This window comes from Hippoglossus stenolepis, chromosome 16, assembly GCF_022539355.2.
Source record: "Hippoglossus stenolepis isolate QCI-W04-F060 chromosome 16, HSTE1.2, whole genome shotgun sequence".
Taxonomy (NCBI): domain Eukaryota; kingdom Metazoa; phylum Chordata; class Actinopteri; order Pleuronectiformes; family Pleuronectidae; genus Hippoglossus; species Hippoglossus stenolepis.
Window position 1 is genome coordinate 2,195,755 of NC_061498.1, and position 20,403 is coordinate 2,216,157.

Genomic DNA, 20,403 nt, shown 5'->3' on the forward strand with positions numbered 1-20,403 from the left:
CTTCTCCTTTGTGACAAGGGCAAGCCTGTGCCTCTGGTCATCCTCAGGCTTTTTTCAGCCTGAACCAGTGACCCTTGCACTTTTTAACGTCATCAGAAAAGATGACTCTCTAGCCCTGTTTTGAGCCGCGGCAACAACTGCACAATGGTTTCTTGTTGTGAGTTTATCAAAACACCAACAGAAACAGTGTTTGGCTCAATTTCCTCCTCTGTTCTCCGGGTGATTGAGGCCTGAGGAAACTGTCGGGGGCACCGCCGGGAATTTGCAGAGCGAAGATAAAGCAGAGATAAACTTTTCTGTCGTCTGCGCTCCCAGTCACGATAGCAGCCCCCGGGTTGTTGGTGTCACAGTTGTCGGGGCATGCAGTTGGCAACTGGCGGCGTGGTTTTGAGGCTGTATTTGCCAGCAGCTGCAGTAATTTGCTGTTTTCGGACGCTCTGAATTCCTCTGGTGGGAGGATGGTTAATGGATGTGGTGCGCAGCCCTGTTGCTAGGCTTCAAGACCAAAATCTTCATGGCACAGTGTGTAAGCAGCGTTCGACTGTTTGGTGTAACGCACCCATGGAGATGGTAAAATGGGGCCAACAGTGACGTTTGCGATGTCAGTCATTTGGTTATGCTTTACCACCTGTGGCACACAGATATTGATGTCAGCGGGTCTGAATTTGTTATCACTGTGCTTTTGCTGGTCTGGCCCAGTGGTTGATATGGTTACGATTATTTGAGAGGCTGCCCAGCATGCCCACACCATAGCCTCGTGTGGAATGACAGGCATTTGTGCCAGACACTGGTGCTGACAGAATGACGAACTCCTTTTTACCATAGGCAGCTGTAGGCGTCAATTTGTTTTTCTGTCATTTCAATTTCTGCCGGTGACATTTAAATCTGGCTATGCCCTGTCTCCGCGGACCGCTGCTGTAAAGATACTTCAGCACCTCCATGTGAAGTGTTAACGGCACTGGATGGGGTTATGGTTGTTGTGGATGTCAAAGAGTGGCGTTTTAACACCATTTCATGGCGTGTGTGGTTAAATTCTTCGAAAGCTGTATATTGTACCATCCAGCCTTCCTGTCGTCCTGCTAGGGATCAGATTCCATCTGGAACGTGCCTTGTTCTACTTCAAACAGGACGACATAATCCTCTTACGGACACGGTTGTTCCACTTGTACTTTGTGTGCATGTGTCCGTGTCCCTCGTGCAAAATGTGGGGAGAGCGCCACGGCCTCTCTGGTGTGTTTCTGCCACCCTGTCCAGATGCATCAGTTCTGCCCTGTTCCTCCATCTCTGTATCTGCTCTATCTGGTGTCAGTGATCCAAGCCACCAGCTGGTCCTGGGCCGGCCTGATCTCATTTACCCACGGCGAGGAGCTTGTTTGTGGGCAGACGGCCCATTATGGAGATGATCCAGCAGCTCTTCAAGTTACAAATTAGCCTCAGTTTCTCTATCTCGCCTCGTGCCTTGCTGTCCTTCACTTTTCCTCCCCCTTCTTCCCTTTTTATTGTCCTCTCCTATAACCGAGTCACTGCCATCTCCCTTATCTCCCAGGGGAGAGGACTAACAGCATCAGAGGAACCTGCTTGACTAATGCACTTCCTCTGTCTCTGTCTGTCTGTCCGTCTCTTTCTTTCCCCTGCCCATCTGTGGAGCCGTTGGCTGCTCCCCACTCTCTCCTGTGCGATCAATATCCACACAGTTGAGCTCTGCGCTGTCCTGCTGGTCGTCCCTGCAGGCAGTGGGGCTTACCCAGGCTGTAGTGGGGTCCTCGCTGATGAGGCCTTGTTTGTAGTCGGGCTCTGTCTCAGCCTTTTATTGTTTTGGGGCTCGTGGACCCTCTAGCCCTGCCTCCCTACAGTATTGTCTGGTTTCTAGGACATACTGAGGCCTCTGTTGCTGCCGCGTATCAGTCCCTCGTTCTTTCTTGTCTTTCTTGGGCTTCTCTCTGTTCATCTTTCTCTCCGTCCCTGTAGCTGTGTGTGTACGCTGTTTGAGGACAGTCTAGGCCGACTGTACAAGATTAGCATCTCTCTTTGTCCGGTGTTAACAAGCTCTGTCATGTGTTAATCTGCTGTCCCCAGGGGGCCGAGTTTCTCCGAGCATGGACGCCACCATGGGAAGGACGGGTTTGTATGTATGTGTGCATCAGATTGTTTGGTGTTTGCTGGGAGGGGGTGAATGCACACAATTTACAGCACTGAACTATGAAGGACATAGGAATTCTCTATCATCTGTGGAGGTCGCACTCGCTTTTTGCTGATTTTTATATTTTTCTTACTCACTGCAACGGGAAATTTTATTAACAAAGAGGTATGTTTTTTATATTATATGTTTTTAGTCTTGTAATCTCCTAATTTCATTTGTAAAACCTCAGTATGAATCTCCAAATAGTCCTTAGGATTAGCGCCAGCCTTTCTGATCACATGTTCGTCTGATCCAGGTGTCTGTCTCGCAATCTGCTGCTCGCTCTCACGCAAAACCAGCAGCCAAGTAAACAAGACAGAGACAGAAAAAGACTTGTTCCTTCCTCTCGGCGGGGGCCTTTGTTCCGCCTCCGTTTGTCTTATTGAGCATCCCACTGACCTACTGGAAATCAATGGGTAGATATGACCGTGCTGTATGATGGGAGTAGTCTAAGTTACAGGTTTATATTTTATCTAAATCTCCATCTCGACATAAGATTCCGTCCAGTTGTTTTTACGTGTATTTTGAATTTGAACATACTAAAATATTTCAATGTTTTACTCTTTGCTCTGTGATGACAAGGGAGTCATTTCCACGGGGGATGGCAGGGACATGTCCCCCTGACGTCTCACCACCTCTGCTTATTTTCTAAGGGAAAATAATTTAATCACAGTTAATATTGTCATAAAAGATTAGATAAATCTGAGCTAAGGCAGGTTTCCTTTTAAAGATATCACAGTTTATAAAGCACATTTTTGTTTGTACTACCGTTACAAAGCCTGTTAACTAGTGTCGTCATAATTTCTTGATTTCTAGATTAATTTAGATGTCATCTATGTGAGGAAAGGTGTTGCAGTATTAGCCAGATTTTTTGGACTGCACAACATTTTGAAACCTGTCTTCCTTGTCTTGGTTTCTTTCTTCACTCACTCTCCCCTGCTCGCTCGACCCTCCCACTGTTGGTGGGGGGGGGGAGGCTTTGTTGTGAGTTTATTTGTGTGCAGGACAGAGGGAGTTTCCTGACCTCACAGGTCAGGGGTGTTTGGGGAATGTGAGTTAGCATTAAGTTGATGGCAACACTGGTAACCCCCCCAGCTGCTTTTAACAAGCAGTCACATACCTTCAGGACCCCTCGTCCGACTTCCACACACAGACATTATTTCTTGTTTGGTATTAATCGACCTCTCGTCTGATGGTTGGCGCTCAGATGTTGTCTTTAGGGATCAGCAGCGAGAGACGTGTTCGTGTGTTGGAGCTGAGGAAGAGGCAGTGACTCGCACAGCAACCCTCCCACTAAGTGTCAGGGGGAGAGAGGCAGTGGTGGCTGTGATTGTGGGCAGGAGAAGTAATCGCTCTGAAAGACTCCTGTGAGTGCTGTTACATAAGTCCTTTACAGTAACGACAGGAGTCCCAATGAGAAAAGCTTACTTTACAGACAGGATGTGTCAGTCTAATACTAATGGGTTTACCGACCATGGAAACCATACACTGTGTAGAAAGATGGACGATGCATCTACGTCTCCTCCAATTATCCAGAAATTAAGCCAAAATATCCTGGATATGAATCCTTCCATCAGAGGATTGAACTGCAGTAGTGGAGACGTGCTGTTATACACGCTCCACCAATCAGGAGTCAGTCTCAGCTCAGACATTTCCCTTTATCGCATCAATTATTTGAGTGTGATTAGAACGACCTAAAATGACAGAAACCATCTTTGAAAAACCTATTTGATATGCATTTTGACTTTCTAGTTTTGGCAGGCTCTATGACCTATACTGCAGCCCGTCAACAGGGGGCGCTGAAGAGGCTTTGGCTTCACTTTTGGGTCGCCGTGATGTCGGCCGTCTTTGTTTACAGTTTGTGAAGGAAACGCCCTCTTTCAGAAACATCTTGTGTAGAATGCAGCTGCTGGTCTGTTGCTGGTGTCCTGCCAAGATGTGGCTGAGAGTAAATGAAACATGCTGCATTGGGGAGTGGAAGCTCTACATCTTTACTTTTGATCCAGTTCTCTAAGCAGCAAAGATAAATCTGTCTCCCTGCCAGTCCCTGTAGCACTCCTGTGCTTGAATTTACACTTATGGCCCTCTGCCAGCCTTCCTCCTCACAACCATTCTAGTTGCTGATGAAGTTGTCTGTTGTATTATACTTTCTGACAATTCTGTAGTGCTGCAATAAGGATGGAATATATAATGTTAGCTAGCTTATACAGGTGAATCTTTACAAACAATAAAACATATATAAAGGATGAACAGTAACTGAATAAAACCTGGCTCACCGCTCCCTGCAGGTAGCAGGTGGCACTGTTTATCCCATTTAGTGGGATTTAATATGAACCCTTTTAACTAAGTTACATACCCCCTTTTAAATCCTGCTGAATTGGGGTACAATAAAACTAGTACTCAAAAGAGCATAATCGTATTCATGTAGTCAGTCCAAATCTTTCCACTTGGAATTACGTCAGCAAGAGATTGGCCAGACCCCTCACCAACATAGACTCAAAAGATGCTGTTAACACCTATAATATAAACTAAGCTCTATAACAGGGATAACCACACGGTACCACATGTTATCACTAATGTGAGTAAAAAAAACTTTTTCAAAACCGTAGTAAACTATCCAGAAAACATGTTCCTGACAAAGAACGTCATCGTGCTCCTGCAGGTTGACCAGTTCACTCCTTGGTAGAGAGGCAACTTGGTCGACAAGAGCAAGTTGCGGAATATCTGATCCAGTGCCTCTGACTTGGCTTACACCTCCAGAGTCATGTGCATCCAACACAGCTGACGTCCTGTGAAGACAATGAGGCATCATCAGCTTCTTCCTCAGGCTGATCAACAACCAACTGAGTGTTAGAAGTACATCTGGATGCATCCTGTACTGTCCTATCCAACAACCCACTCACTTGATTCTGCAACAAATCATAAGGTTCAGTTACAGGGCAGGGGCCTACTGGACAAAGGGCTCTCAAAGATGGAGAACGAGGAGAAAACAGCCTCTTCATCGAACACTGGAAGTGGATCGCTGGACCGACTCCTCCCCTCAGTGAGCACAGGCCTGACACCTCGGAAAAATACCACCAGCCAGTGCAAGTCTGAGCCTCCTCTCCTACGCACCGCCAAACGAACCATCTACACCGCTGGACGCCCGCCATGGTACAACGAACATGGAACACAGTCCAAAGAGGCCTTCGTCATTGGTCTGTGCGGCGGCAGCGCTTCAGGAAAGACAACAGTAGCCAGGAAAATCATCGAGGCTCTAGATGTGCCTTGGGTTGTGCTACTTTCAATGGACTCTTTTTACAATGTCCTCACCCCAGACGAGCAGATGCTGGCCGCCAGTAACGACTATAACTTTGACCACCCTGATGCCTTTGACTTTGGTTTGCTGACACAAACCCTGCGCAACCTCAAACAAGGCAAGAGCGTTAAAATCCCTGTGTATGACTTTACAACCAATGACCGACGTAAGGAGTGGAAAACTGTGTATGGAGCCAGTGTTATCATCTTCGAGGGAATCTTGGCCTTTACAGATAAAGAGCTCCTACAGTTGCTGGACATGAAGATTTTTGTGGACACGGATTCTGACATTCGCTTGGTGCGCCGGTTGAGGAGGGACATTACAGAAAGGGGGCGAGACGTCGAGCGCGTCATCAAACAATACAACAAGTTTGTGAAGCCAGCGTTTGAGCAGTACATAGAGCCCACAATGCGCCTGGCTGATATTGTGGTGCCACGTGGTGGCAGCAACATGGTGGCCATTGATCTGATCGTGCAGCATGTCCACAGTCAGCTGGAGGAGCGCGAGCTCAGCGTCAGGGCTGCCCTGGCATCTGCAGACCAGGCACAACCCCTCCCCCAGACCCTCAGCATCCTGGAGAGCACACCCCAGGTCAGGGGTATGCACACCATCATCAGAAATAAGGAAACCAGCCGCGATGAGTTGATCTTCTACTCCAAGAGGCTGATGCGTCTGTTGATCGAGCGAGCGCTCTCCTTCCTCCCCTCACAGGTCCACCTAGTCCAGACCCCCCAAGGAGAGGATTATGAAGGCAGAACTTTTCATGGGAATAGGATCACGGGCGTTTCCATCCTGCGAGCCGGGGAGACCATGGAGCCGGCACTGAGGGCCGTCTGCAAAGATGTCCGCATCGGCAAGATCCTCATTCAGACCAACCAGGAAACACGAGAACCAGAGCTTCACTACCTGCGTCTACCTAAAAACATCAGTGAGGATCATGTGATTCTGATGGACTGCACCGTGTGCACTGGAGCCGCTGCCATGATGGCTGTACGAGTTCTGCTGGATCATGATGTTCAGGAGGACAAAATCCTGCTGGTTTTTTTGCTAATGGCGGAAATGGGAGTCCATTCAGTGGCCTACGCGTTTCCACAGGTCAAAATCATCACAACAGCCGTCGACAAGAAGGTCAATGACCTCTTCCACATCATACCTGGCATGGGGAACTTTGGGGATCGATACTTTGGAACGGATGCACGTCCTGACCGGAGCGATGAAGAGATGGACGAGCCCAGTTGCTAATGGCGTTATTGACTGTGCACTAAAGTGTCTGGAGATGCTGGTCAGCGCCCCTCTGAGGACAATACACGGATATGCTCTTTGCTTCGGTCAGGCCATGACATACTGTAAAGTTTTGTTCCTCCATATCTCTCAGGAGTACCCACAATCCCTTGCCCCTAGGGCTCACCGCTCCCTGCAGGTATATACTCTCCACACCAGGTGGCACTGTTTATCCCATTTAGCGGGATTTAATATAAACCCTCTTAACTATGTTACAGTTGCACCAAACAAGACATTTGATGACATCACCTCAGTGCTTCTGGATTGTTATCTGTGGTTAAACTGGATTTGATTCATTCCATTCCAAGTAATGGGTCTGAGTAGCGGTAAATGAGCTGGAGAGTTGACTGAGACTACTGTTGTCATTTAGATTGAATAGACAATCAGAGGCCGCTTGCCAGCGTGCGGCATCTTGGATCGGACATTGTTGCCATTGCAGAGAGGAGGAGTGATACGCACTCGCACACACACACAGAAACAAACATTCAATTTGTTTCAATCGTTTTTGGTCACAGTCTCAAACTGCGTCAAATCTGAGGCCGATTGCATCATCCCACTTACCCATGGGCGGTGGTGCCGTGAGCAAGAGTGCAGTAAATAATTGAAGCAGCTCTGCAGAGTTGTGCTCGTGGCAGAGAAGAGTTTGGAGCTCTTGTGCCATTTTAGGACAATGAATCCAGAAATTCTCTAAAAAGAAAAGCACTTTATCAATAGATATCAGACTATTGTGAATTTAATATTCACACAAAGAGCATATGACACTTCTCATCTTTAGTCTTTCATGGTTGGATTTGTAGAAGTTGAAAATAAATTAAATGAAGAGCTGTTCAAGAAAAGCTGGTCCTTGTGTAGCGCCCCCCCCCCTTTAAGTTCTAAGCCAATGGTAGAAAGGTTAGAAGTGCAAACATCTCTCTAGATCCGTGAGCGGTTTAACTAGAGTTTAACTATGTTGAACAGATGACAAATCTATTGCCTAACAATCACAATTCATTCACAGTACTGGATTTGTGGTATAAAACACAATGAAAATAAAATAGAGCTCTCTTAAAGTGCCAAATGAAATAGAAAAATAAAGAATAAATGTCCTTGTGGGGATCTGTGACCCCAAAAGGCAGCATTTGAGTCCTTGTGTGTGATGAATATTATGTTCACTGCTCCCCGGGTAGACTGTGTGTATCCATATGAACGGGTTCACCGCTGGCCACACCGTATCCACCGCTGGCCACACCGTATCCACCGCTGGCCAAAGCTCCGCCATCATTTGACTCTTCAGATTCTTTCTCGTTCACATAAAAACCAACCTACACAGTAGTAAATAATTCCCTTCTCTTTCTGTTCCAGTATGAGATCTCATTAGATGAATTGATATTTATCACAGCATTCAATATGTTTTAACCTTTACATCGTAAATTGTTTCATTCACTTACTCTCTGTAACCATTAATTATTTATCCCTACATTTTTGCCTTCTAAATCCAACCTGTGCTGTGTCACGGGGGGGAGGACCCTTTTATTAGCAGTGTCAAAGAGCTCAGTGTCTTGTGTTTGCTGCTTGTGGAGATGAAAGCGTGTCAATTACAGGGTCAGAGGTCACTGAATGCTCATTAAAAATGTCTTCAAAAAAAACAGACCCTGCAAACGAACGTTCTCTCACCTCATTGGCAGTGTCTCTGCTCGAACCCTCTATCCTCTTACTCGGGCATTAGTTATGTCTTAAGTAATTCTATCAAGCGTGCTCGAGTTCACGATGGCATTAGCTAAGGGTTACGTCGGCCACAAAAGCTCACTTTCTTTTCGCATCTTCTCTGCCTTCTCCCCTGCCCTACCCCCACCCCCACCACCACCACCACGGCCTCCTTCCCCCACAATCCCTCTCTTTGACTACTATTTAGAGTAGGCCCCGGGGATAGAAGAAGGCTCACAGAATGCATGTGCGTTTGTGTGCGTTTGTGTGTGTTTGTGTGTGTGTGTGTGTGTACACAGTTGTGTCCTGTGAAAGCAGTAGTCCAGTCTCTACCACAGCAGTTCATAGATGCTCTGAGACGGTTGGTTGGCTGAAATACGGGAGTGAGCGAGCGAGCGAGTCCAATTTGATTCGGGTCTTTGTGTAGATAAGGCGAAGAGTCTCTTGTTTCTAACCGACAGCGGCTGTGATCAGACGTGAACACACACACACACACACACCACAGCCCAAGAGCAGATTTCACATTAACATTTAGTCTCATAACAAGCGCTGCATCTTCTTGATTTCAATCTGCATAATAAATCACAGCTACCCTTTGCACGGTTACTTAAAAAACAGGATTCAGATATTTGGTATTTCCCTCAGAGCGGTTTTTCAAAGGAACCTGCTGTATTCTATACATGCATTGTTGTGCATTGTGCACCCCCACTCACACAGTAGTAGATTGTACACAAAAGGGGTCAAAGTACCAGTTTTTCTGTTTTAAATATGCTGATGACCTGATTATTCAAGAACAGCATGTTTTTGTCTAGACAGTCAGAAAACCTTGAATCCCTCAGTGGAGCTGGATGCCTTCCAGATATTGACTGTATTGGAACTGTAGAGTGAGGATAGAGAGAAGCACATTAACATTTGAAGACACACACACACACACACACACAAACACACACTTTGTTTATGTCCCACTGTGGGTATTAGGAAGGGATGATGCCGAGGAGGATGATCTCACCTAGCAGAGCTGCTTGGCCATCATTAGCTTACCACTTGAACCCTATTAACTGGAATAATAATGACAACAACAACAACAACAACCGGAAACAAACTGCACAGCCAGAGTCAACTTATAAAAGGTCTTCAAAAATCGTTGTATTGATAAAGACGTCAAAACAAGAAAGGCATCTTGTACGAGATAAAGAAAAAGAAAAGTTTAATCTGTGTACTGTGTGTGTTCATACACAATTTACACACAATGTGAGCTCAAGAAACAGTTCTATTAAGATAATAGAGCAGATTTAGCTGAGGTTTAAATATGATCAGATTATGCATGATTGAATAATTGTTGTGTGTGTGTGTGTGTCTGTGTGTGTGTGTGTGTGTGTGTGTGTGTGTGTGTTACCTCTTCAGGACCATTTCCAGTATAAACAGTGACTGTGTCAGGAGCAGCAGACATCATGGAGCCTCATTTCTGAGCTCCTGGTTAAGGTCGGGGTAGGATGTGAGTTGTGGTTGAGGTTAAGGTTAGTCATTGCTAAGGTTGGAAATAAGGTTTTGGTCTGACTTTCTGTGTCCATGACTGTCGCACCAAAACAATGCAGAGTCCAAACAAGGATAGTTGCGCAAACTTGTGTGCGCGCGTGTGTGTGTGTGTGTGTGTGTGTGTGTGTGTGTGTGTGTGTGTGTGTGTGTGTGTGTGTGTGTGTGTGTGTGTGTGTGTGTGTGTGTGTGTGTGTGTGTGTGTGTGTGTGTGTGTGTGTGTGTGTGTGTGTGCGCGTGTGCGTGTGTGTAGACCCTGTGCTCTGACCACTGCCTCTGGTTTTTGTGTGACTTAGTATTTGTGTGGGTTCCTTTTGTTCTCAGTTGCTGTGTAGCTCATCATCGAGGCTTGCAGGGAATTTGGAGTGGGATGCTGCGACCACATGACTTGGACACACCGCGAAGGCCGACACGCACATTTTTTTGCAAATTCAACTACATTCACAAGTTTACTTTAAACCAAGAGGAAACCAGTGTGAAACGTCCAATCTACTACATCCATGCGACTCTGTTCCACGTCCAGCTGTTGTTTTTGGGTGGAGAGTGAGTCCAGTGGGGATTACAACCCCGGACTGTAGAAGTAGTTCTTGGGCGACAAATCATTAGTATGTGTGTGTGTGTGTGTGTGTGTGTGTGTGTGTGTTGCTCGGGCCACAGGAGGTCAGGACAGCTGATAGATGCTGTCCAGCTGCTGGGTCTGAGGTAGGTTGAATAGAAATTCTCTGCAAATGTAAGCCCCCCTTTTATGCTCTAAATACTTCACACTGCGCAGGGTGCCTATAATTAACCATGTTTTGAAATGAACCTAATGTAGCTGACAAAGCCATCTGCCTGGAATCCACTGCAAGAAGTGTTCACTAACTCTCAGACCATTATGTCTCAGGTCATTGAATTCATTTGGTCTCTTATGGGTTGAAAAATGCCTGTTTGTGGGGGTTGTAGCTTTAACAGGATCAAAGTGGGTGTCGGAGAGGATTTCCCAATCTGGGTTTTTCCCTTGGTTCTTGGAGCAAAGCCCGAGTGTTAAGACAATTGGATGGAGACTTGATTTTTTTTTTACCTTGGAATGGATGAGCTTAATTCTGCCAGATTTATTCATGTCAGTTTGGTAGACGCCAGGGGAAATGCATAAAGCATTGCTTGGAGAGAGTGCTGGATCAGTGTAACACCAGTGTAGTGGTTTTTAATATATTATAATTCCATTGAAACTCCTGTTAGAATGTACTTTGAACCCAAATCATCCATAGATGGGGCATAAATAATTGATTATTGAGGAATTACACGTGCTAATTTAACTTTTGAAGCCAGTTCGTATCCAATATCCATTTTAGAAACTAGAGTTCAGCTTTACGGTGTTTACCAACACTTGAAACATTCAGTCATTTTACAGCCATTCAAATAGGCTAATTTATAAATATGTGCCCTTGTAGCGAGAGTCCCAGTTTAGTCCATTAACTGCCTTCAATCTAATTAGGTTGAATGAAAACCTGTAATTGGCATTGAAGATGTTTCAGTTGGGAGTGCTGCAGTGATTAGGAATGGAATTCAATACAGTACAAAGCTGCTGTAATTACTGTGCAATGAAGAAAGAATTATATATACGTCCAAAGCCTTACGTATGGGTAAATACACATTGTTCTTTATAAATAAAAAATATATAAATATAGAAGGCCAAGAGTTAGATAAATGAGATATTGGCATTTTAAATTGGGGATTAGTTTTTCTCCTGAAATGGTGAAAGTGCCTCGATGCAGCTTAGTTTCTGTGCAGACTAGATGAAAAAGTATGTTTACTGCTGCGGTGTTTAGCCTGTTTATGCTTACCTCTGACTGATGGTCCAAGTGACGCATGCATGAATGAGCAATCGAAGCCAGAGAGAGAAGTGCAATCTCACAGCTGCCTGGAGACTCGCAGGAGAGAGAAATGTTCCTCTGGCTGTGGGTGTGCAATCTGGATTTATCACTCTCTCCAACACACACACACAGACACACACCTCTACTGTGGAGAGAAGCAGTGACATGAACAGTCTAGCCAGATGCTTAAGTCTACTGTGGGAAGAGCAGAACACCAGAGTCTGAAAGACGGAGGAGGGATTGGTGATTGGACACAGTTTTATTTCCTGGTTAACTGCGCGGTCATCTCCTCCTCTCTCTCTCTCCTCCTCCAGCTCCCCGATCTGCCTGTCGAATACGTGTTGATGGCTATAAATGGTCTTAACCAAACCGCAGTGTGCGTTTATTCAGGAGTCTGAAGTATCAAGTGGGTGGAGTTAGAAGTACGAAACTTAATTTGTCTCAAAAACAACATCTGGTGCAATGAAGAAGTTTGCTCCTCGCATTTTGAAGTGAAAGTTATATTTTCTTATCCAACATTGCAGGAAAGAAACTACTTTCCAGTTCCTAGAATGTTGATGTGACGTAAGACAGCTGAAGACTAACCACATTAAGTCTCAACCACAGCTTTAAGATAGCTGGTTAAGCACATTATCAATGCTGATTATATTATCAATATATATATTTATATATACAAGTAAATGCATGTAATAATGAACTTTCCCACATTTATTTAACTTCGATCTATTTATTTATTCAGCAACAAATCAAATGTAAAACTCGAAATGTGTTTACATGGTTGAACAAGATTTATATTCAATCATTCAATTACATAAAAACGTCAACCAACTGAATTGAATGAAATGGCCTCTTAGCTGATTAGTTTTTATGCCAACTTCCTGAGGCACAAGGAAAACCGCAAAAGTTAATTTATTATTATTATTGAGGCAAATTTTGGAACAAACAATAGCGTAGGGGAGGAGTTGAGCAACGCATCACAGATCAAGGAGGTTGCCATAGGAATGAATACACTTCAGTTTGACCTGCTTACAGACACAGTCATGTGGAAAATGACTGTTATTTTACTTTCCGTATTATTGTCTGTATTCCACCACTCCTCTCTCTCTCTCTCTCTCTCTCTCTCTCTCTCTCCCACCAGGCTTCACCCTGTCCCTCTCCTAAAAGCTGTGACTGGTCGTGGCATAATTAAACCAACTGTCCACAGTTTGTAGCCTCACTGGCATTTAAAAGCCTCCTGTGACCGACGGGTGCGGCAGCATGAGTCGCTCCTCGCAGCTACCCGTGGCCTCTCAGCCTCTAAGGTTGTTTTGGGCAGCGGCCTGTTGCACTGACTGTGTGTATCTGGTCTTATGTGTTGTTTGGGATGCATGGATTCATTTTTTTTTTTTCTCAGTCTCTCTTTCCCCCTCTGGCCCTGCTCAGCTGCTCGAGCCATCTGTGCAAAGGCAAACAGAGAACAGAGGGATGGAAGGAGAGCAGGAGCCATGGGGGAGGAAAGGAAATCGAGGAGAGGGGAAAATGGTCGGGAGAAATGGGAGGATCGTCGGGAAATGAAAAGAAGGAGATTTAGTTCAGACGAGGAGTGACCGAAGAGGGAAAGAAAGACGAGTCGGGGTGTGCGAGAATTGTTTCCAGGAAGCCAGCGGCACAAAGATGATGTCTGTCCCATTCTAGAAATAGGACAGTGAGTGTGTGCATACAAGTTTAGGTCAGTGGAAACTGGGATGAGTAAAGATGTCTGGATTCTGCAGTTTGACCAGCAATCATCAGCCCAGTAGTGAGCTCATTTTACATCTTGTTTTTTTCCCCCTGTCTCTCTCCTCCCCCTCTGTCCCACCTCCTCTCACTGTTCCCATGCTCCGCAGGCCAAGCCTCTTCCTCTGGGCCGGCCTCTGCTTTGCCTCAGAGTTTGTCTCGGCACTTGAGCCTCCAGCACAGTCGGCTCCTCGCTCTGTTTGTAAACTTTGACAGTGCAGTTTCCTGCGTACACACGCCTCACACACTCACACCCTTCTCCCCCCTGCACTTCGCTTATTCCCTCTCCCCGTCATCCGTCCATCTGAAAATTGCAGAAGAATCACAATTAATTAACACAGATGGTCGCCCTTCACCAGGCCTCGCATGCCTCACGTCCCCATTTCTTGTCCTCAGTTGCTCATCTTTGTTTTTCACCCATGAGTCAAACTGTCTTTGGGCTTGTTGTTCATGTCTTGACCCAAATACGTCCACGCCAGTTCCACATCTCCTTCCTTTTTCTTTTCATATTAATTTAAGTCAAATAGTTGGAAGTTGTGTTATGATTACTGGTGGTATATACATACAGTGTGTGTGTTTTGTGTGTGTGTGTAGTTTTTTTGCTGAAGCTTTTAGTCCTTGACGTGCTCTATCCCAGAAAACTAGTCTTCCACACTAGTGGCTCTGATGCCATTTTGTAACAGGGCAAAAAAAAGAAGCCGTTAAACTGTGTCACTGAGCTTTTTGGTGTCACTGAGGGAAACATTTGCCACGGCACTGCAGTTGGCATTGAAATTAATGAAGGCTATTTGTAGAGTATGTCGTTCCTGCGGTAGACACGTGGCCCCTACCCCGCTACCCCACCTTTCTGTGGCCCCTGGGATGCCGCACTGATCATAAAATGTGTGGATCTAATGGTTTATCCGCAGGTTTCCTCAAGCACGACTTTTATGAAGCTGTGATCTATTCTCTTTTTAGTGCCGCTCATGTTTGTGTGCATGTCTCTCTCTCTCTCTCTCTCTGTGTTAAACTGTCTAACCTATGATTCAGTCTCCTTAGGGATTATGCAGCAGTCTCCTATACAATGTTATGGCACATGATTCTTATACAGTTCTCCAGATACTTATATAAAATATATCTCTTTGTGTGGGGAAGCTGTAAGTAGATAGACGCCATTGGTTTATCTGATTCAAAGGGCTAACAGCATTCCTGGAGCTCTGTGTACTGATAGCAGAGACAGCACACTGCGTTTCATGCCTGGTCTTGCTGTTGACTAACTGGGTTATGCTTTTCTTTATCTTGTCTCTTTCCAGACCAGACCTTGTATTCTCCAGAAAGCCCGTAGACCTGTGGCCATCCTGTGAGCTTCAAGTCCATCAGCCCTGCCCTGCAGAGACGGACCACCACCACTCGAGGAGATGAAGCCGGATGGGGTTGCCACGGCAGCAATGGAGCCAATGGAAGCATTGGATTCCAATCCAGGAAATGAGGCAGCACCCGCCGTAGGACAGGAGCCCAACCAGGCAGCCAGTCCGGCGGAAGAGGAGACACCACAGCAGCATATAGGAGATACGGTTCAGGTGGAACCTCAGCCCGAACAGGCCAAGGAAACCCCAGCTGCTAAGACTGACAACAAGTCCTCAGGAGACTCCAAAGCCAAGACTCCAAACAAGGCCACGGCCAAGACAAAACCTTCCTCCACCACCCAAACCAAGACCACAACTGGCTCACGGCCCAACACATCCCAGAGCCGCGTCTCGAACGGCACGTCGAAGCCTCAGACCAACGGAGTGGCTAAGAAAGCCGCGCCCGCTCCAGACAAAAAGAGCACCCTGACCGCAGCGCCCGCCAAAAGACCAACAGGCACGGCTGGAGCGCCGCCCCCCAAGAGCAAAGTGGGTGAGAAGAAGTCCCCCGGTGCCGCCACCACCACCGCCAGTTCTGCAAAGCCGCTGCCTGGACCAACCGCAGCCAAGAAGACGCCGTCCTCATCTGCAGCTGGTGTTAAAACCAGCGCCACCGCAGCTGCTGCGAAGAAGCCCATAGGTCGGTGACCATTTCATCAAAAGACAAGAATTTGACATCGTTGTGAAAGTATATTTCTAAATGTAAACAGGAAATGTTTCCACAGCTCTAACTCCAATGAGGAATATTTATTGTAATGTGATTACATGCGGATAGAGCGCACGCATTAGACATGCCCGAGTGACTGCTGCTGATCTAGAAATACATTTGCCCCAGATCCATCTGACACACAATATGAAAGCAATATGTGATGCACTATTTATACGCATACTAAAAATGGCTTTATAAAGCTTATTGTCTCATATGGTGTCACATGTCCTTAACTTTCTCTCCCCATCCTCATCCTCATCTTCATCCTCTCCGTCTTTCTGTCCTCCAGGTCCAAAATCGGCTCCTCCCTCCAAACCGGCCACTGCTGCCGCACCTAAGCCTGATAAGGCCGCTGTTTCCAAGACAACCAGGTAAGTGTGACATTTGTGTAGAGCTGAGGCCTCGCTTCTGCTGGAGCCTGAGAGAGACTGTCTGTGTGTCTGTAGATAGCACAGGCAGCCGTCTTTAACTGGTCCTCTCCTCAGACCTTCTCCCAGGGAACATGTTCCCACTGGGCTCCTTTTTTTTATTAAAAGCCTTTCCAGTCATTTTGCTCGCAAATCACCGCATTTACTCCAGAACAGCAGCAAATCGAAATAACTTTCCAGATAGATGGGTATTGTGGGGAATGAGTTCAGCATTTTAAACACGCTCGGTGCCAAGTGAGAAGCAGTTGGTTCAAAAGGCCTCGCTTGACCACAGGTTCAAAGAACACAGTGTTTAAGAGAAAACCCGCTGGAGGACTGAGGGACAATGATCCCCCACATAGAGGCTTGGAGGGGCTGGGCATAAATAGGCCAACAATCCACCAATGTCAGAATAAGCCTCAGAGAAATGCCTCGCAGGGTTTCACAGCAAGTATTATACAGCATTATTAATTAAAACAAGTTTTCAGTAGGAGGAAGGGCATTCTCCGGAGTTAACTGAGAACAAGAGAATACTCGTAATGTTTCGTCTGCGTGCTTATCTGCGTTTGTGTATACCAGAACGTCTGTTTGTGTACAATCACGTCAACATGTGTTCCTCACCTGAGTCACACTGGGCGCATGGTGTTGGGTCCTGAGGTGACTTGGCAGCAGACCAGTATAGGAGGATGAAGGAGGCCTTTGTCTGAGACAGTGAGGGTCCTGATCAGATGCAGCCTCCGGGAAGTCTCTGACTCTTCTTCCAACAGAAACTTACACTGCTGCCTCTTCCTCCTCTTTGTTTATTTGTTCAAGCAATACGCCTCTTTCTTCCTGACTGTTTTTCCACTATGGTGCATGGTTTAGTATGAAAAGTGTTGTCCCCATGTTGGCATGTCTGTATGTGGGCACATTGGTTAGTGTAGAACAAACATACATACACATATATGACCTTTTCGCGTGTTCCCCTATTATTTTTCTGTAGTTATTACCGATACACCAACATGACACACGTACAGTTGCAAGCTGCTCTCCTCCACCTGAGAGCAAGGTGTTTTACACCCCCCCCACCCCCTCTCCACACTGCACGTGCCCTGGGTAGCAGTTGGTGTGTGGAGATTAAACTCAGATTACAGCTTTATTCAACAGTTGATGTGCAAACATCTCATTAAAAGGTATTACACGGGGGCATGCAGGCAATCACCAGTGCAGAAGAGAACACTCATTGTGTGCACTTCATGAACTGTCATGGTGATTTCATTCTTAATTGCACACACAGGCCATAAACTCCTCTTGAAGTGTTGATACTTTACTCATGACTGTGATAGAGAAATGATTGACTCTGAGTAGTTTGACACGTATCAGGCGCTGATCTCATCACTGGTGTACGATAGATGGTGAAGTCACTCACAGTGCTGTTGTTAACAGAGATGTTTAGATACCAGCATGGCCACCGATACTGCTGGAAATACCGGGTTGGGCTACTGGGTGGAATTAGTTTCACCCAGATGAAACTGCAATTTCCTTTTCCCGGAAATCCCCTCTCGTATTTTTAGAGCAGTGTAGAAAAAGTGATTTCTGGTAGTTTACCGTTCACCAGAGCTTTGCCACTTCCAGTTCACACTGGAAAGTCCCACAAGTAAAAGCGTGACGTGTACCGAATGTAAGACTGTCAAGTTTCACGGGGGGGGGCACTGGCACCAGTGTTGTCAATTACAATGATAACAATCTTTTCTCACACATGATATCAGTTACACAATTGTTAGGAATCGGTTCATCTTGATCAACAACTGGTGAAGCTACTTCTCCGATTCAGCCTCAATTAACCAACTGCAGCAACTTGTATTCTTACTTTTTCATTGCAGCCAACAGTGAAAACTTTTTCTTTTGGAATATTTGAACTATTCCCCCATCATTTCATCTCAGGTTTCTTTAAGCACAAAGAAATCCTTGTAATCAGGTTAAGATCCGATTATTAGTGTGTTTTTAAGCGCAGCTACGTCTCATTATTCATTGTTAGTGTGTGAGTCAGTAACATGTGTCACACTCGGTGCATGTGTAGCCCACGGAAGCGTTTTACTGCAGCAGACCTACATACAAATCCCCATGAGAGAGGTATAGCCATTACTGATGATAGGCTCATCTGACAGCACCGTGTAGCCATCCCTTGTTAAGTGTGTGTGTGCGTGCACGTCAGCGTCTGTGTGTGTGATGTGCTGTGACGGGGCCATAAATTTCTACTTTAATTAGATTTTGCCCTTTTCCTACCTCACTCAAATCTTAATCCAGGCCTGCTATCAGTAGAGTGGTGGAGCCGGATACATTCACTGGCACAGCAGACACCCCCCCTGCTTCCCCTGTTGCTGTCACAGACACACACAAACACACACACACACACACAGACGCACACAAACAATCCCAAAGTGGGTCTATCAATTTACTTAGTGTTTCTCTGTGGCTCGATTGATTTAATTCCATCTGCAGCAGGTCACACTTACCAGAAATAAAAAAAAGTGCAGAGCAAATGTTCAGTAAGTGACTTCCGTCTGAGTTAATGCCACTCACAAGTGTTTTATTCTTCCCTTCAGCTGGGGTTTTAGCTAAATTAGATTAGGTTTGTTGCCAGTGGCTATCACAGCTCACTCTTTGTCTGGGTAAACACCCACACTGCACAGCCAGGCTTTTTTTTTTTAAAGAAGACCATTGAGTCATCTGAAAGCTCACGTACATATTTGCCCACTCTCAGCATCTAACTACTCAAGGAACAGGCTCTCTTCACACGGCACTTTTATGAGCTGCAGCGGGTCAGGGGAAGGTGTTGTGTTGACGTCACAGTCGGCGACCAGTCAGTCAAACATAATGACACCTTCAGTGAGGGTGTAGAGGCGGAGTCGGTGGTGATATTTTGTTTAGGTTGCAGGTTGTGAATGTGTTTGTACAACTCAAGAGATGTTTGTGGGTACATCAGTGCACATCGCGTGTGTGTGTGGGTGCAGACACAAAGTGTTTGTGCATCACGCCTCTACTTCCCCTTTAGGTCAATGCTCATACAGTATTAATGTTTTGTTTTAGAGTCATGTGTCATTGTGTCGCTTGCTTTCTTTATGAGGTGTGTGTGTGTGCACCTGCTGTTAAAAACAAATTGCCCACAGCACGCAGCTTGTGACGGGAAACATTTCAGCCTGATTAGTGTGCAAATGGCAAAAGTAGAAATCATCACAGGTTGTGTGAACATCATGTCCGTGCGTGCTGCAATGGATCCTCACAGTTTGTGTGTCAGCTTGTGCGCATGAATATTTACAAGTTTCTGTCTCTCGGGCCGCAAAGATGATTCATGTTTGGCGTAGTTAATTCAGCGACTGGTATGCAGAACGCAGGACCACATAGCAAACTGTATGTGTACAGTGTACATAATGTACAGTGTGTGCATGTACTGCAGCTCCTGGACACCTGCATAGTAGGAGCAGCATGCAATTAGAATGCAGAGCATGTGTTCATTTGCCGGTATATTAGTCAGTATGATGCGGAGGTAAAGGGGGATGGGAGGCGTACACGGTGGAGTGCTGGACATGTGTTACGTGCGCACATGCCACCGAGCTGCTTCCTACTGCCGTGTGCCGGTGCAGCAGCGTGAGGTGAAAAAGAAAAATGGTGGCGGGTGGAGTATGGAAGCTACATGGCTGAATAAGTCATGTGTCCCTGCTGGGCTCCCATCACGGGCTGCCAGAGAAACGTAGAGAGTGAGAGGGTAGTGCATGCAGAGAGTGTGAGGTGTGTGTGTGGGGGGGGGGAGGTGGCGAGGACCACCGGGTTTCTCTGCGTGAAACAGAAGAAAATATTGAGTAGAGGACACAACAAGGGTATTTGCTCCTGTAGAAACTCTAGATGAGACGGGCTCGCTGTCGGGCGATCAGGTTGTTTTCAGTTTGTCCTGCCAGCCTCTCGTGTTCCCACATTAGTCATGCTGTTCCCCTCATTGATGGTCCCTGGGGAATGATTCATTTTTACTGCAGTGGGTTGAATGCAACAATTCTTCATGATCTTACAAATGACTGCTGATGTAATGGTCCAGCACTGATGTGTGTGTGTGTGTGTGTGTGTCTGAGCAGCAGTCCGGGTCCTCGCCCCCCAGATACCGCTCAGCCGTCCAGTGTGAAGCAGAGGACATGTTGCGCAGCCTGTAAATCATCTGGACTGTTCTGGGTGTGGTCGGTGACGCTGCGATGCGGTCCACTGCTGCCATGAAGCCACTGAGCCAATTACCAAATGGATAGAGTGGGAATTAGTCAGAGAGAAGTGAACAGAAGGAGGCGTTTGTGTGTC

At 46.2% G+C, this 20,403-nt stretch overlaps 2 protein-coding genes across 2 annotated transcripts in view; both read left to right on the forward strand.

The window, feature by feature from the left end:
- Positions 1–2,450: 2,450 nt before the first annotated feature.
- wu:fb95e10 (protein bassoon) overlaps positions 2,451–20,403 on the forward strand; it is a 30,177-nt gene continuing 12,224 nt past the window's right edge. The window contains 3 exon segments of the mRNA XM_035180573.2: positions 2,451–2,595; positions 14,875–15,607; positions 15,966–16,047. Coding sequence (XP_035036464.2) covers positions 14,980–15,607; positions 15,966–16,047 — 710 coding nt within the window. The 5' untranslated portion in view covers positions 2,451–2,595; positions 14,875–14,979.
- LOC118123261 (uridine-cytidine kinase-like 1) lies at positions 4,603–7,362 on the forward strand. The gene has a single exon (XM_035180577.2). The coding sequence runs from the start codon at positions 5,046–5,048 to the stop codon at positions 6,717–6,719; it is 1,674 nt and encodes a 557-aa protein (XP_035036468.2). The 5' UTR covers positions 4,603–5,045; the 3' UTR covers positions 6,720–7,362.

Coding starts and splice junctions, on each gene's coding strand:
- LOC118123261 (XM_035180577.2), top strand. CDS start 5,046: ATGCATCCTGTACTGTCCTATCCAACAACCCACTCACTTGATTCTGCA.